This window comes from Lagenorhynchus albirostris, chromosome 7 (genome assembly GCF_949774975.1).
Source record: "Lagenorhynchus albirostris chromosome 7, mLagAlb1.1, whole genome shotgun sequence".
In the NCBI taxonomy this organism is placed as follows: Eukaryota; Metazoa; Chordata; class Mammalia; order Artiodactyla; family Delphinidae; genus Lagenorhynchus; species Lagenorhynchus albirostris.
In genome coordinates, this window is record NC_083101.1 from 12,165,987 (window position 1) to 12,183,963 (window position 17,977).

A 17,977-nucleotide genomic window follows, 5' to 3' on the forward strand; every position below is an offset into this window, starting at 1 on the left:
GTGATGTTTCTACCATAAAGTAGGAGAACAGTGCTCTGTTTTACCCTAGTGCTACATTTACTTGTTCACATTATTGTGGCCTGAGATTTCGCACGGGCAGTGACTTGAAGCATAATGTCTGCTCTCCGCAAAGCCTCAAGGAATTAGGAGAAGGGACTGCATGAGTATCTTCGGGCTACCCTGGAAATGCTGTCAGCTCAGTAGCTCAGCTTCATTCCAACTTTGAAATGTTAAGGAGGCCTTCGTGATAACTCAGCTTGGTTATTTTACCTTTGAAGAGCCCAGGTTCCAGGCACAGAAATCCTATTTAACACAGTCATGTTCTGGCTTTTCCCCACCCCATCTCCAGGCTAGTGTTTTTGTGAACGGGCAAAGAGTTAGCTTGCATGTAAGGGATGGAGGGAAACTGACCAGCATTTCCTGCCATACGGTGTGTTTCTGGTCACTGATCTAACCTCTAACCAAATAAATGAAGTTAGGCATAATAGACTTCTTTTCAGTGCTTCCATTGTTTCGAATGTTTTATGTACCTTCATGCCCTGATACCAGGTTACTGAGCAGTGAAGTTTTTAAAAAAGCTGTTTTCTTTGCTTTTGTCATTTTTGTTGCTATCCCCTATCTGTTTTACTGGTCACTGTAGGAAAAAATGAAATGGCTCACAGTTCCATTGTTTCTAAGTTAAAGACTCCAAGATGCCTTTTTATCAGAAAAGCTTTGCTTCCCCGCAAAATTGAAACATCTATGTTAAAGTTCACACAGAAATGTTAAACTTGAGGTTCTTCTTTGAGAAGTAGCAGTGTTTTTCCAGCAACAATCCTGTGATTGCCACATTAAGTAAGTTATTTTTTTTAATGAATGAAAATATAAAAAACTATGTAATTAATTATATAAAGGAAATAGGCAAGCAGGGCTTATAAGTAGCACTGCAGTGCCATATAAATTTATATAGTTTTAAAATAAGAAACTTTGAAGAAGATAAAATAAGATAAATGAGTACATCTCCTCTGCTGTTTCCCATCTCATGAATATTGAAACATTTTGGATCTTTTGACTTTTTGATGGTCAGAGCATGAAGAAAAGAAACATGGCCATTGTGATGGTGATATAAAAAGGAATCCGGTGGAAGTCTTCTGTTCACTGCCTGTCCCTTTCATCTCTTTTTAGTAGAATCTGCTGCCTCCAAATGTTGACTGTCTGTAGCAAGCAGATGTCAGTATTTTTATTTTTATTTTTTAATAAGAATTAATGGATATAATCTGACTTTGGGAATGAAAGAATTTGTCTAAACATTTTTGCCATTAAATAAAAATGTCTCTGTGGTGATGAGCAGATGTTAATTACAAGCTCTGTTCACTGGACGAAAGTATCAGAAAGTTCAAAGAGTTGTTTTGCCTTGTCTTTTCCTATCCAAACTTCCTCTGACTCACTCCCTTCTTCCATTGACCCTCCGCTTCCAAATACTCCTACTTGATACAATGATAGAATAAAACTTAGTTTGCTTTACTCTTAACTTAAAGATTGAAGTCCTAAAAAATAAGCACGGTCCATACCTTTTCTTGGGATTACATTATTTAGCAGTCAGTCAACCTTTGTCATGTCTAACTTTTAAGAGATCCTAATTGTTCATTTACAGTAGTTTGTGCTACCTTGTACGTGAGCTTTACACAGATGCTTGTATTGACCACAGTTAAACATTTTCACATATAAACATGAAAATGAGTGAGTTGTATGCTTTGTGTCATTAAAAAGACATAATTAAGCAAGGCCAGGAACTAGATCACCTATGAAATAAGTACCCATAGTATGTTTGCTTATGTTTATAAATAAAAACATATTAACAGTTCTTTTTGAGGCTTTCCATTTAATGAGTAAAAAGGGGTGATGAAATGAAACCCCGTGTTTTGAATTTGTTGGCAGAGATTAATGTGAAACAATGCAAGTATCTGCTGTAGAGCTCGCCTGGTCAAAAAATAAGTGTGTAGCACTTCAGCCTTTACGTGTTGCAGCCAATAAGGAAAGCCCACATAGACATACTGCTGAGTTTGTGACTGTCATGATTATACCAGGAAGGAGTGTTGGTGGACTTGCTAAGAGAGTTCTTAAAAGAGGATGGTGAATATGACTTAATTGGATTAGTCAAAGAATTGTTCTCCAAGAAACATTTGTATGTTGTATGCATTTAAGTAATGCACCAAGTCTTCAAAAGTTTAAAAACCCACTTCCTAGTGGCTTAGAGGAAATGAATTTGGCTGTCTAAACGTGGGTTTAGTATCTTGTGACAGCTTCTCGAATGTGGATGTTTGTCACTAATCACACATTTGAGTTCTTAATTTTGCTGCTCTGGGCCATCTAATCCAACTTTGAAATGTTAAGGCAAGTCAAATAGTTGTACTTAGATAGTATTTTTTGCTGCTTTTTGAAAAAAAAGCTATGTAAAACTTGAAGTGTATTTCAGTGTTTTTCATATTTGTAGTTTTAATAATTTTGGTTTAGAAAAGAAATAATTAGAAAACTCCAAGGTAACACTGGCAGAGTTCTCATCAGTGGGGTAAAGTTTCTATTAATGGTTATCTTATTGGATGAGTTTATTCAGTTGTAAAAAAATAAAATTGCCATGCTCAGTGTATTCTTAGTATATCTCAGATTGATGACCTAAGAGAGCCCTAATTTTCCTTAAGAATTGATTAGTGATTAAAATCCCTTCTATAGCGAAAAATTGTTATTGCTAGTGGTCCCAGATTGCCACTCTTTGTCCCCTGCCAAAGGAAAAAGTGCTATGTACCTATTTTGTGCCCTGTGGTGTTATATACATGCTTAATAAGATCCCAGATTGGATGTAGCAGTGGTCATTGATTTGTTTACTGAACGAATGCCTTTGTGCTCCTGTTAGACTTGTGTGCAGAATGGCTCTGTTGACTGTTTACTTAAGTAATCATAGTGCACATAATTTAAAAAGAAAGCAACAAAGCCAAAACCTGAAATCTTCTGGGAGTCTTATTAGTTCACTCAAATGCTGCTCTTCTTTTTATTTTTATCGTTTGGTAATTTGACAGGAACCCCTTGGTCAAACTGTATCTGTCTCTCTTTATCCCATTTTCCCATTAGAAAAGGTTGCGATGAAAGATCCTCCGGACTTATTGGACAGGCAGAAATGCCTGAACGCCTTGGCGTCTCTTCGACATGCCAAATGGTTTCAGGTTGGCTCTTTGTTATTATCTTATTGTTATTGTAGCCTTGTGCAGGTTTCATTTGGAACACCTGCCTCTTAATGGTTTCTGTGTAATATATAAAACAGGGGTGCTCTCTGCCTCTTAGGGTTATTGTAGGAGCAAATGCTTTAATTTAGGTAAAGTGCCCAGTATAGCTTCTCCTGTAGTTAGTGATATTTAATTATCACATGATCCTTTTTGGCTTAGTACTCTGAATTTCAGATGATAGCTTATAAAATCCAAACATGGGGTGAGAAAAGCTAAAAGTTCAGACAGAGTTGCCTGGAAATGGGGTTGCCATGAGGCTATAAAAGTGACTTTAATAATATGCTTCCTTTACTTTAAAACCTGCCTTTCTAAACCATAATTTTACTACTCTTAAGAACTTGATTTTTTTGTTTACTTGACAATTTATGAATGACTAACTAATTAGTATTCATTTTAAAGAACCTATCTGTGATCAGTGTCCTTAAAATTAAGGGTGGATTTCAACAGGGATATTGGAACCATTTCGTTTGTTTTAGGCAAGGGCAAATGGATTAAAATCATGCGTAATTGTCCTCCGAATTCTGCGTGATTTGTGCAACAGAGTCCCCACATGGGCACCATTAAAAGGATGGGTAAGTACTTAAATATGATTAAAAGCACATTCTGAAGCTATAGTTAGAGGAAATCCTGTAGAAATTATATGTTACTGTAAAATGGCTATATTCTGAGTTAGCTAAGGTGTGCATTATCTATTTTTGTTCTGGAAAAAAATTATGGATCTTTTTATATGAATTCTTTTTTATGAATATAACTTTTCTACTTCATCATATTCATACTATACAGACTGAGCTATTTTTTCTGACAAAAAGTTTCTATACCTGTTAAAAGTAAGTGTCTTCCTGCACTTCACTCTGCACTGATGGTTGATTATTCTTCACCTACTGCCCAGGAAAGCCTGCGTGACTGGCACATTTCTCTTTCAGTGCTACTTCCGTTTAAAGTAAAAATTACCTGGTATACCAGTGTAAGGCTCCCTTACCCTCTTTTTCTTTCTCTTTGAGTATAGACACTTAAAAATAAGTTCATATTAGTAATTGAAGTCAGGTGAATAGTACACTTAACTGTAGTTTATAATGTATATTGCCAAACTTACTTAATTTGGAAATTATTTTGCTTGAACCAATTAAGACCCAATAAAGAACATTATAAAACAAATAAAGCTATAAAAGGGTCATTTTAAATTAATTTAGCAATTATTACTTTGATATTGGCATCGTGAGTTTTTAGTTTATTAAATATGGAGATTTGGTCCTTCTTTAATTCCAGTTGTAATAGTTGGGGCAGGATGTCTGAAATGAAGTCTTACTGTGGTTTGAGTGCTTCCTAGGTTAAGTGGGAGATACAGGTGGGCTGGGTTTGAACACTGATTATTTATTGGCTATTACTAACCTATATGAAGGCTTGTTAAAACTTTGTTAAGTCAATTAGATGACTGCAGTTTCTTAAGTAATCCTTTCAGGGTAAATAAAAATAAAGTTTTGGTGACAAAATGTCTTCTGAATATATTATCTCAAAAATGGTTGATTTAAACACTCTGGCTGGGGTAAAAGTTGATAATCAAGTGGGAAAAGTTAATTGGGCCCTAAATGTTAAATGGACTTTAACCTTTTTGGCCTCCATTGTAGATAGAAATGTCAGCTCACATTTAACTGGAATCCTTTTAACACTTGGTGCATGTACTAATTTGTAATTTAATATCTTCTAGCCACTAGAGCTTATATGTGAAAAGTCTATAGGTACTTGTAATAGACCTTTGGGCGCTGGGGAGGCCTTGAGACGAGTAATGGAGTGTTTGGCATCTGGAATTCTACTTCCTGGTAAGGGTTTCAAACTGTGGAGGCAGAAGAATCAGAAAAATTTCATTTTAGTTTAGTTTTCTATTATGTGCTAAGTTTGTCCTCTGCCCAGGGAAATGATGTGTAGGAGTTGTTTTGCTTGGAATTTTAGCAACTAGAATGCTTGAATGTTGGAGAAGTGCCATAAAACTCTCTCTCAATAATTGTAATTTATGTTCCATATGTACTAACATAAAAGGTACTAATAAGATATTGTGTCTGCTATGAATTTGCTTCACCTAGAGCTTTGAATTTGAAAATGTTTATGTTGAGTTAAAATGTATGAAGTTCATTCTGTTTGCAATCTGGTGATTAATTTGGAAAAATTAAATTTGGTCTTATTTTCCATATGTAATCCCTTTAAAGATTTGGGATGATTCATCATGCCATTTCTAAATTCTCAGAGTTAAAACCCAATTTCGACCTTAGATATACAAGTGACTTCTAGTAAAATAAGGACATTTATATGCTAACATACTGAAAATGAGTGTCCTTTTTACTCCATTTAAATTGAGGAGATTTTTAACCTCGTTCCTTAGTTTTTTTTTCTTTTTCTCTCCATTCTTTTCTTTCTATTTTGTGTTAGTTTATTGAATTCTAAACTCAGTTCTGAATGATACTTGAGTTTTTCTTTTGCCTTTGCTAAAGGGGGTCCTGGTCTTCATGATCCTTGCGAGAGGGACCCAACAGATGCTCTGAGCTATATGACCATCCAACAAAAAGAAGATATTACCCACAGTGCACAGGTATGAGATGGGCCATATCACTGTGGTCTATTAGAGGGATATCATGTAATTTATTTAAACACTTTATTCTTGCCTGCTGTTAGGGACTTTTGTCATCATAATAATAGTATTTGATGAATGTGTTTTTAGCTAGATGTTCTAAGGGCTTTATGAATGAAACATTTGAAATTTGAATAAATACAATCTTTTGTTCTTTAGCATGCACTCAGACTATCAGCCTTTGGCCAGATTTATAAAGTGCTGGAAATGGACCCCCTTCCATCTAGTAAGCCTTTTCAGAAATATTCCTGGTCAGTTACTGATAAAGAAGGTGAGTGTGCAAGTTTTTTATTGGGGTTGGATGTGTGCAGTGATGGAGATGGCCATGGGATGCGTCTCTTGTTAGAGCTGAGAGAACTTAATTTTTAACCCAAGTCATATAAGAACGTTTATTGGTTTTCTTCCATCCCATTAGTGACATCAGCTTGCTGTCATTTATTCTTATTAGTGACGAACTCATTTGGCTATGTTGATCAGATTCCATTACTGCATAGACTTAGGGACAACACTTTGAGAACCGCTGGTCTGAGGCGAAGAGAAAAGTCACAAACGAGGAGGAGACGTTGTCACGGTCACTCATCAGTTTGATGATCTTGTCATACTTGGAAGTGTTAATGTAACCAAGAAAGAGAAAACAAAAACATAGAGGAGGAGAAAAGTGTATTGGAAAATTCAGGACTGTCTTCCATTTGTACTAGTCTGTGTGAACTCAGATTAGAGTTTCAGCAGAAAGAGCACAGGCGTTAGTGTCAGTGTGACCTGGTTCCAGTCATAGCGCCCCTGCTTACTAGCTTTAGCTCTTGAGCGATTAGTTCATCACTTTATGTACTGATATTATTCCAACCTTATTGGCTGTTGTCAGATTAAAATGCTCAATTCAGTGCCTGGAAACAGTAGATACTCAAATGCAAATCCACTTACTCTTCTCATTATGCCACAAAAAACATTCCTCCCTCCCTCCCTCCCTCCCTCCCTTCCTTCCTTCATCTCTATTTATACTAGAAGGTGGGATGTTTAACACCATATTTTCACCTGGGACAACCCACCTACCACAAATGATATTATTATTCTAACAATTTTGATATGACAAAAATAGTGGAATGGCCCAATCTATTTATTTAAACACTGGAATTCCAGTGGGTCTAAAGACTTTTCAGGGAGTCCACCAGATCAAAATTATTTCATAGTAATACTAAGGCTTTGTTTCTTCACCCTTTCCACTCTGTCTTTCATGAGTGTACAGTTGTCTAGAAGCTGTATATGACCTGTGATGGCATCGTCACTCTGATGGCTAATGAAATTTTTTGTATATTGCATTAAAATTTTTTTGTTTTAACTTCTAATATGCTAAATATTGATAGATATTACCCACAAAACAAAGTTTTTTGGGTGCTCAATAATTTTTTAAGAGGGTAAAGTGGTCCTGAGACTGAAAAGTTTGAGAATCACTGCCTTACACTGTAAACTCCTCAAGGGTAAGGAATCCTCCAGACCTCACCACATAACTATTACAAAACCAATGCTCAAGAAATGTTGTGGAATGAAAGCTGTTCTCTTCCAGAGGGTGCTCACACAGCAGCAAAGAATTTTTGAAAGAGATTCACATAACCATGTCTCTGGATTGAATGACTGAATAAATATATAATAAATGATTGAATAAATATGTCTCAAATATATGTGTAGATTCTTATGGTTAATAATGAAAATTTTTATTTCAGTCACTGAATTCATAGCAGTTCTTTGGGTTTTGTATTTTTTCTTTCTCTAGATAGTAAAAGTATATCTATTGTTAACGTGACTTAGTTTTTTATGGGTTTTTTTTTGTTTGTTTTGTTTTGTTTTTAACATCAACAGTCTTTCTCAAGAGTTTGGGAACTGCTGGTCTGTCAATTTATAGCTTAAAATAGAACCAGACAGTTGGTGTTTCCATTTGAGCCCTGTCAGTTACTAGCTACATGACTTGGGCAGGTCACCTACACATTCTGTGCCTTAGCTATAAGATGAGGGAGCCAAGGTCATTGCCTCCAGACACTTGCTGCAGTCTTCCTCATACTTTCATGTTTTTACCACCTAGCCTCCTGACATTTGCTTTTAAACTTTATTCTTAGAATTCTTGGTGATTTCAATATGCATTTAGATGATTTTTTTTTTTTCAGAATTTTGACTTCTTAATTCCTTGACTTCTTCTCCCACAAATACCTTGTTTTCTACCTTACCTCAGGTGCCCATTCTGTGGACATATCCTAGACCTTGTCTTCAATAACTGTACCTGTGCCCTGTCCCTAATTCATTCTCAAGAATCCCACTTTGTAAACCGCCTCTCATCATCATACTGTCAGGAGCAGTCCTCCTGCCCCAATTCTCGAACCTCACCATTGATTCTGTTAACTTTTCTTAGTCCCTCTCCTTCCTCATGTACTCACTTCTGTCCCTTCTCTGCTTATATTCACGTGGTCTGTCATTAATAATCACGCCCTAGCATATACCTTCACTTTGTTGATCCTGTCTTCCTGACAGCTCTGGTTGAAATCCAACTGTGTGCCTACACCAGGTTGTTGGACATCGTTGGAGAAAAAAATACATAGTCATCTTAACTGTTTTCCCTTTAAGTTTCAGACATTAACCTTAAGTAGACTGTTTGTGTTGGCTGGAAATCATCCTGTAAAGTCTAGAGTTCCCCAGTTTTCCTAGACAGCTGTTGCAAATCTTCTGTCATTTCACACTTCCCTACCCAGGCCTCCCTCTCGTCTGATGACCTTATTTGCTCTAAGTACTCATGCACTTTGCTTTCCCTCCCTTGACCGAATAAAGACCAGCCTCTCTGCTTGTCCACCATATCACATTCCCTTTTGTCTACAAATGGACATTATTCTAGCAGTTCTTTCTTTCCTCACCAGCGTCATTTCCTCCTTTTCTGCTTTTCTACTGGATCATTCTCATCAGCATAAAAACCTGCTATAATGCCTCCCATTTGAAAGACAAAGCTTAACTCCCCCTTGATTCTGCAGCTTCCTCCCATTTCTCTGCTCCCCTTTATAGCAGTACCTTCAGAAAGAGTGGCCTATTGTTTCTTTCTCCTTTTCCACACTTTCTTTAAAACTTATTCTAGGGGCTTCCCTGGTGGCGCAGTGGTTAAGAATCCGCCTGCCAGTGCAGGGGACACGGGTTTGAGCCCTGGTCCGGGAAGATCCCACATGCCGTGGAGCAACTACGCCTGTGCGCCACAACTACTGAGCCTGTGCTCTAGAGCCCACGAACCACAACTGTTGAGCCCACATGCTGCAACTACTGAAGCCCTTGCTCCTAGATCCTGTGCTCCGCAACAAGAGAAGCCACCACAATGAGAAGCCCGCGCACCGCAACGGAGAGTGGCCCCCACTCACCACAACTAGAGAAAGCCTGCGCACGGCAATGAAGACCCAACACAGCCAAAAATAAATTAATAAGTTAAAAAAAAAACACAACTTATTCTAATCAGCCTTTCTTCCTTGTCACTCTACCTAAGTCTGTCCTGTGACCTTCACGTTATTGCGTTCAGTGGTTAGCTTTCAGTACTCATCTTAGGCAGCTTTTCAGCAACACTGGACACAGATGAACACTTATTTCTGGTATATTTAGTTATGAGATATGGCACGTATATATAAAAGTATAAAATATTTATCATTTAAAAAGTAATTATTTTGGGCTTCCCTGGTGGCACAGTGGTTAAGAATCCACCTGCCAATGCAGGGAACATTGGTTCGAGCCCTGGTCCGGGAAGATCCCACATGCCACGGAACAACTAAGCCCATGCGCCACAACTGCTGAGCCTGTGCTTTACAGCCCGCAAGCCGCAACTACTGAAGCCTGCATGCCTAGAGCCTGTGCTCCACAACAAGAGAAGCCACCGCAATGAGAAGCCCGCGCACCTCAGCGAAGAGCAGCCCCTGCTCACCACAGCTAGAGAAAGCCCACGCACAGCAGCAAAGACCCAACACAGCCAGAAATAAATAAATAAATTTAAAAACAAGTAATTATTTAACAATTCCATATAATCACCATCCTAGTTAAGAAACAGAACATTGTCACCTTCTCAGAAGCCATTTATTTATCCTGTACATCACCTCCGTGCCCCATGAACTACGATTCCTGATTTTTTGATAATTGTTTCCTTAATTTTCTTTAAAGCTTTTCCACCTTTCTGTGCTTTTTAAACAATTAATTGGATATTGCCTAGAACTTTTTAGAAATGGAATCATATTGAGTTTAATCTTTTGTGACTGACGTCTGTCTGTCCAGCATTGTTTGGGATATATTCATGTTATTGCATATAGCTATAGTGCATTTTTATACCTATATAGTATCCATTATGAATATACTACAACTTATCCATTGTGCTTTTGAAGGACATTAGGATTCTTCTTATTTTTTGGCAGCCACCCACATTGTTTCTGGGAGCCTTCTTATTCATGCCTCCTGGAGTATAGATCCAGGAGTTACTGTGGACCAGTATATGACCTAGGAAGTGGTATATATAGCAATTTATGTTGCCACCAGCAGTGTATGAAAGTTCCTGTTGTTCTGTATCCTCAACAACATTTGGTACTGTCAGACACTTTTTATTTCTTTTTTTTTTTTGCGGTACGTGGGCCTCTCACTGCTGTGGCCTCTCCCGTTGCGGAGCACAGGCTCCGGACGCGCAGGCTCAGAGGCCATGGCTCACGGGCCCAGCCGCCCCGCGGCATGTGGGATCTTCCCGGACCGGGGCACGAACCCATGTCCCCTGCATTGGCAGGCAGATTCTTAACCAATCTGCCACCAGGGAAGTCCGTCAGACACTTTTTCTGGCGTGAAATACTACTTTTTTTTGACTTCTAGGTCATTACTTTATCTTGGGTCTGCTATCCCACTGCCCTTTCCTCAGCTGTCTTTGTTTTTCCTCATCTTCCTGATTTCTGAATATTAGTATCCCAGGGTACAGGCCTCAGACCATTTCTCTTTATTTACACCCATTTAGACTCTTTAGGAGATCTTATCTAGTCTCTCATCTTGAAGCACCTTCTGTTCAGTGAAGATTCCCAAATGTATGTCTTCACTCTAGACTCCCAGCCCTTGACCTCAGCCCCAGCTATGCAAGTGTCTCCTCACTGTCTCCACACGGATGTCTAACAGACATCTCAAACTTAAGATGTCCTGTCCTTACTCTGCTTCTCATCTGTTCTTTCCATAGTTATCACCATCCCAGTCTTTGGAAACTCTATGCATCTCTGTGCTCAGGCCAAAAACCTTCACCCTTGAATCTTCTCTTTCTTTCACCCATATCCAAACCATCAGGAAATCCTAGCTGTTTTACTTTCAAAGTGTGTCAAAGTCTGTTTAATTTCTTCACTGCTACCATCCTGGCCTAAACTGCTGTCATCTCTTACCCTTGTTATTGCAGCATCTTCCCTATCTGGTCTTCCTTGCCCCTCTTGTCTGTTCTCAACAAAGCAGCAGTCTCTTTTTGTTCCCCTTAACATTTTATCTATAATTACAGATTCATAGGAAGTTGCAAAGATAGTACAGAGAGGTCCTGTGGACCCTTCACCTGGTTTCTTCCAATGGTTACATCTTATGCAACTTATAGGAGAACATGGAAACCAAGAAATTGACATTTATACAATGTGTGTATAGGTTTTATGCCATTTTATCACATTGTAGGTTTGTGTAACCACCATAGCAATCAAGACACAGAACTATTTCATCACCTCAAAGATCTCGTTTATGCTGCCCCTTAATAGTAACACCATTCCTCTTCCCACAGTCATCCCCAAGCCTTGGAAACCACTAACTTTTCTCCATCTCTATAATTTTGTTATTTCAAGGATTTTATGTCAATGAAGTTATCATTATCTGATCTTTTGAGATTCTCGTCCCCCAACTCAGCATAATGCCCTTGTGGCCCATCCAAGTTGTTTGGCATGTGTCAATAGTTTTGTTTCTTTTTGCTGTTAAGTAGGATTCCGTGGCATGAATGAGTCAGAGTTTGGTTTAACCATGCACCTATTGTAGGACATTCTGTTTGTCTCCAGTTTTGGGCTATTACAAATAAAGGTGCTGTGAACAATCTTGTGTAGGTTTTTGTGAGCAATTCACAAAAACGTAGATTTTTGTGTGTTAGATTGGCCAGCAGTTTTCCTTTGTTGTAATGTTTCATCAAGTTTTGGTTCTGAGGTTATGTGGGTCTTATGAGTTGGGAAGTGTCCGTCCTTCTTTTTCTGTTCCTTGGAAGAGTGTGTGTAAGATTGATGTTATTTCTTCCTTAAATGTTTGGAAGAATTTATCAGTGAAGCCATTTGGGCATGAGGTTTTCTTTAAGGAAAGGTTTTAAATTATGGATCTGATTTCCTTAATAGGCATCAAACTATCATCTTCTTATGAGAGTTTTGGTAAATTGTGTTTTTCTAAGAATTTGTCCATTTAATCTAAATTTAAAAATAAAGTAGTTTATAAGATCCTTTTATCTTTTTATTGTCTGCAGTATTGATGTCCTGTCTTATACGTTTTGTACCTCCTTTTTTTCTGATCGCTCTCACTAGAGGTTTATCAGTTTTTTTAGTCTTTAAAAAGAAATAAACTTGTGACTTTGTTGATCATCTCCTGGTATATGCTTGTATTTTATGTCATTGATTTCTGCTCTTATCCTTTGCTTTTCCTCACTACCTTCTTTAGGTTTAATTTGCTGTTCTTCTTTAAATGTTTTGAAATAGATGAATACATTGTTGGCGTTTTTTTAAGCCTCTTACGTTATCATATATACTATTAAGACTAAGTTCTCCTTTATGCCCAGATTTATGTGCTTTGTACTCTTTTTACATTAGCATTTTCATTATCAGTTAGTTAAAACTATTTTTTAATTTTCCTGTTATCAGTTCTTTGACATGTAAGCCATTTCGATGTCATTGCTTAATTTCCAGACAAATGAGGATTTTTTAGTTATCCCTATTTTTTTAATTTTTTAAATAATTTTTTAATCTTTGGCTGCGTTGGGTCTTTGTTGCTGCACGCGGGCTTTCTAGTTGTGGTGAGCAGGGGCTACTCTTTGTCGCGGTGCACGGACTAATTATGGCGATGGCTTCTCGTTGTGGAGCAAGGGCTCTAGGTGCACAGGCTTCAGTAGTTGTGGCACTCAGGCTCAGTAGTTGTGGCTTGTGGACTCTAGAGCGCAGCCTCAGTAGTTGTGGCTCACAGGCTTCGTTGCTCCATGGCATGTGGGAATCTTCCCGGACCAGGGCTCGAACCCGTGTCCCCTGCATTGGCAGGCAGATTCTTAACCACTGTGCCACCAGGGAAGTCTGTTATCTCCTTATATTTGAGCTTATTTATTCTACTGTGATCTGAGAACATGCTTTGTGTGATTTTTTTCCTTTGGTAGTTCTTGAAACTTCATTTATGGTCAGTTTTTATAAATGATTCATACTTTGAAAAGTATGTATATTCTGTAGTTGGTAGAGCCAGAATATTCTTTACATGTCAGGTTGCATTTGTTCATTGTGTTGTTCAAATCTTATATACCTGTATACACACACACACACACACATACACACACACATACATACATACATACATACATACATACATACATACATACATATTTTTTTTAACTTGTTCTCTTAATTACTGAGAGAGGTATGCCAATTCCCCTCTATTGTGGATCGTCTGTTTCCCCTTGCAGGTCTGTCAGTTTTTAATTTCTACAATTTTGGCTCTTCTATAGTTTCAGATTTTCTGCCACAAATTCTTCTTGATTTTTTATTTTCATTTTGAGCATCCTAATCATTCTTTTTAATAAAGTTTGTTTCTGAAAGAATGCTTCATCGTCTGGGTCTCTTTGGGATCTGTTTCTGTTTTCTGCTGCTTCTTGTGATTTTTGATCACAGTATCTTGTCTTCTCATGTACCTGTGTTTTGTTTTTGTTTTGAGTGATGGAGACTTAAATTTAAAAATTTTGGAGGGAATTAAAGCTTAGAGTAATGATATAGTGCTCCAGGGAGGATTTATATTTGTTTCTGGGAGATGACTAGTGGAATTGGCAATCTGGATCATATTAATGCAATCAGGGATTAAGGTGATTTGAAGGTGGGCTTCAGTCCTTCTGAGATCCAGACTGTTTCTACTTCATTTACTTCTAGCATGTGGCATTGCAGAGGCCCAACCCACAGCGTGGGGAATTCACCAAGCCTTCCCCTTTTGGAGGTCCATAAAGTCCAGTTTTTGACCCCTGAGACCTGGGGTGCCTGAGGTGCTCTGTTCAGTTCTTAGTGGCTTCTTCTGGATGTGCAAGATACCCCCAGGGGAAGTGTGGCCCCCAGAGCAGGGTTTCCTTTGTCTCTCGGATCTTGACTCTATAATTCTTTGTTGCCCAGGAACAGACATTTGGTCCATCTTTTCTGGTTGCTCTCATCTATTTCAGTTGACTTACTTTCTCGTACTAGAAGTGGAACTTGTGTATTTTGCAGAAGCTCCTCTGGTGACTTAGTGGCAGCTAAGGTTGAGAGCTCCTGCTGCTGCTCATCTTCTGCTCCTGTCCCGTCCTCGTCATGCCACTCGAACCACTCAGGCCTGTATGCTATTTCTTAGCGTGTTCCTGCCTTAAGACCTTTGTACTTGATGTTCTCTCTTCCTGGGGCTCTTTCCCCACATAGCTGAATAGCTTACTCTTTTACTTTCGTTAGATCTTCATCAGAAAGCTACCTTATCTATAAGTGATACCTTTCTGACGGGCATCACATGTAAAAAAAATAGCAACACATCCTCCTCCGTAAGCCTCTTATTTTTCTCCATTGTGCTCGGGACCATATGACATGTTGGGCTTAGTCTCCACCACCAGATGCAAACTCTTTAAGAACAGGGACGTTGTTTTGTTCTCTGTTAGATGTCCAGCACCTAAAATTGTCCTGAACATAGAAAAACTATTAATATTTGTTGCTGGATGAATACATGAATAAAATTGTAATGAGGATGATGAAAGTACAGGCTTCATAGGGTGCTTGTGAGGCTTAAATAAATTAATTCATATAAGGTATTAAGAACAGTGCCAGGCATATGGTAAGCCTTCACCTATTGTTTTTAAAAATTGTTGCCTCTGAAATGGTCACTTCTTATTTCTAGATACTGTAGATGTTGAAAACAACTTGCTTTTTGTAACACAAGCCCATCCCCCCCCACCCCGCTGCTCCCCCCCATTACTATTATGATTAGCTCCAGATTTTACAGCCCTTGTCCAAGGGCAGGGATGGTAGAATGAAGCTTAATCCATGCAGCACTGTTCACGTAGCTGGAGGATTTAGAGAATAGATCCATACGTCTAAGCCAGCTGGTGAATTCCAGGCAATCAGGGAGCAGCTTTTAATGTAACTTAATGAGTGGGAGAGTGATTGAATAGATGTTGTTCCTTTTTAACTTTATCTCTTAAAGACTGCATTCTGGGAGACTGGCAAACTCACAGTTTTATGTAATGCAAATGAAATACAATACTAAGCACATATAAGCAGATATTGCCATCTGTTGAAGAGAGCACATCAAGATTGATTGACCTGAGTGGTAAGTATTGACTCAAGCAAATGCTGAAGTCAGTGTTTACCCCAAGGGACAATAAATCTTGATGATCAGAGAATATGTAGTTAATCTCAGTGTTACTACAAGGTTTCACTAAGAAGTATCTGGAAATCTTATGGCATGAATCTTTTGAGCATAACTTTCCTTTAGGAAAAACCCAACAACCAACTTTTACGTTGAAAACACAGAGTTCTTTAAAGTAGTACTTGGACAGGTTGATGAGCTTTTCTCTGATTGTTTTTATCTTGGACAGCAAAGCTCCTGCCTTATGTCTTGACGGCATTATTAACTAGCTGCTTTATGTAAGAAATTGAGTAATATTAGCTCAGTTAGTTTTTGTTCCATACCCATTATGTTGTTTCTGAGTCTTACGTTAGATAGTTTATAAGATACAGACAAGGAGAAAATATCTTTGACCTTCATGGAACACTAAGGAAACACAAGGTCTCTGTATATGAAATAGGCAATGACACAAGACTACGTATGACACTTTATATTTCTGATACCATAGAAACTCTTCTAAAAAGTTGAGATGAGAGGGAAACTGAAGAAAACTTCATGGGGAAGATGAACTGTAAATAAAATCTTGAATAGAAATTTGAACAGGCAGAAGAATATGTCATAGTATGAGAAATAATCAGATTTCCATAAGCAGAATATTTAACATGTGGACTTTAAAAATTAATAGTATAATAAATGTGAACTTATAGAAATATTTGAAGAGACATAAGTGAAAATAAATCTTACTGCCACAGATAACCACCTTTAACATTTTGATACATCTCTTTCCAGACTTTTTTCTATTTATGCATATACAGATGTGAATATTATGCATAGATATTTGTATGTGTATATGTGAATAAATGGGAAAATAAATATTTATAAAAAGGGATAATATTGTTTCATAAAGATTCACTTAAAACTTTTTGCTGTTACAAGATTATAAATATTTAATTTATCAGTGAAAGGGTCTTATGGTCCTTGTGATTCCTAAGATTTTTCCTTCCTGAACATATTAGGTACATTTGGTAGAGTAAGTAGAATCATTGTTTTGACTGATAATGAATCTCTTATAATTGTTTAGGTGCTGGGTCTTCAGCTCTGAAGAGGCCATTTGAAGATGGATTAGGGGATGATAAAGATCCCAATAAGAAGATGAAACGAAACTTAAGGAAAAGTGTGTAAAATCTTTATTCTTATAGATGTTAACTAGAAAGGATTTATGTCTCAGGAAAATAAAAATTAAAAAGTGATTGATTTGATTGATTTGAATTGGAGTTTTAAGAAACTGATTGAATAACTTTTGTTTCCAAGCATCATTTGCTTAAAATATACTGACAAACTAAAACTAATGTATAGCTATGGTAATGCATATTACTTTTACAATGATGTTACCATAATTATTTAAGCAGTAGTTTTAGAATTACTTACGAAGTGAAGTTAATTTATATGTGCGTTTTGAAATTCTTTTTTTTTTTTTAATTTATTATTTATTTTATTTATTTATTTTTGGCTGCATTGTGTCCCCGTTGCTGCGCACGGGCTTTCTCCAGCTGCGGCTTGTGGGCTGTAGGCACGCGGGCTTCAGTAGTTGTGGCACACGGGCTTCGTTGCTCCGCGGCATGTGGGATCCTCCCAGACAGGGCTTGAACCCGTGTCCCCCGCATTGGCAGGCGGATTCCCAACCACTGCGCCACCAGGGAAGCCCTGAAATTCTTTTTTAAAATCTGAATTTATAGTGGTCACTAGGAACCTACAGAAACATAGATTAAAGCAAAATGGTTTAACTTCTGATCTTATTCCTCTTTCTCGTACAGTTCTGGATAGCAAAGCAATAGACCTTATGAATGCACTAATGAGGCTAAATCAGATCAGGCCTGGGCTTCAATATAAGCTCTTATCTCAGTCTGGCCCTGTCCATGCCCCAGTCTTCACAATGTCTGTAGATGTGGATGGTACAACATATGAAGCCTCAGGACCATCCAAGAAAACAGCAAAACTTCACGTAGCAGTGAAGGTACGGTATTTCTTTTACTCAACAGTGCTTTGTTATTTTATGTTGTAAATAAGGTGCTTGTTTATCTATAGTAAATTAACAGAATTTTTCAAGATTTTAATGACAGTGACATACAGTCTTTTGTCACCTCTGGATCACAAAACTCTTCTTTTTTTGGTTATAAAATGTGTTGATCATATAAAATTTGCAAAACACAAAAAAGTAAAAGAATAAAAACTGTTGGTTGCTTATCTCTGAGGCAGTTCATTAATATTTGTGTATAGTATATACTTGCAGTCCTTTTCTGTTTCTTTTTTTTAGGTTGAGCTCACAGTGTATATGTAGTTTTATGCTCTGATTTTTTTTTTTTCATTTCACATGTCATCAGTGTCTTTCTATGTTATTAAAATCTTCATAAATAATTTTAAATGGCTGTATGATTAACATGATATAGATGTACTATTGTTTGTTTAAACATTCCCCTATCATTGGCTATTTTGCTGTTTGCAGATTTTTTCTGTCATAAAT

General features: G+C 37.6%; 1 protein-coding gene across 11 annotated transcripts in view; it reads left to right on the plus strand.

Annotated features, from left to right (window-relative positions):
• The window catches only part of STRBP (spermatid perinuclear RNA binding protein), a 137,140-nt gene that overhangs the window by 97,659 nt on the left and 21,504 nt on the right, over positions 1–17,977 (plus strand). For 9 of the 11 annotated variants that reach the window (XR_009541501.1, XR_009541499.1, XR_009541500.1 and 6 more), the window contains exons 6-12: positions 3,106–3,197; positions 3,734–3,829; positions 4,963–5,074; positions 5,741–5,838; positions 6,037–6,148; positions 16,538–16,630; positions 17,271–17,470. Coding sequence is in view for 8 of the 11 variants with exons in the window: in XM_060154391.1 (XP_060010374.1) it covers positions 3,106–3,197; positions 3,734–3,829; positions 4,963–5,074; positions 5,741–5,838; positions 6,037–6,148; positions 16,538–16,630; positions 17,271–17,470 (803 nt within the window). In the remaining 3 variants the exon portion in view is untranslated. The remainder of the gene's footprint in view (positions 1–3,105; positions 3,198–3,733; positions 3,830–4,962; positions 5,075–5,740; positions 5,839–6,036; positions 6,149–16,537; positions 16,631–17,270; positions 17,471–17,977) is intronic. The other 2 variants (XM_060154394.1, XM_060154396.1) reach the window with 2 other exon arrangements.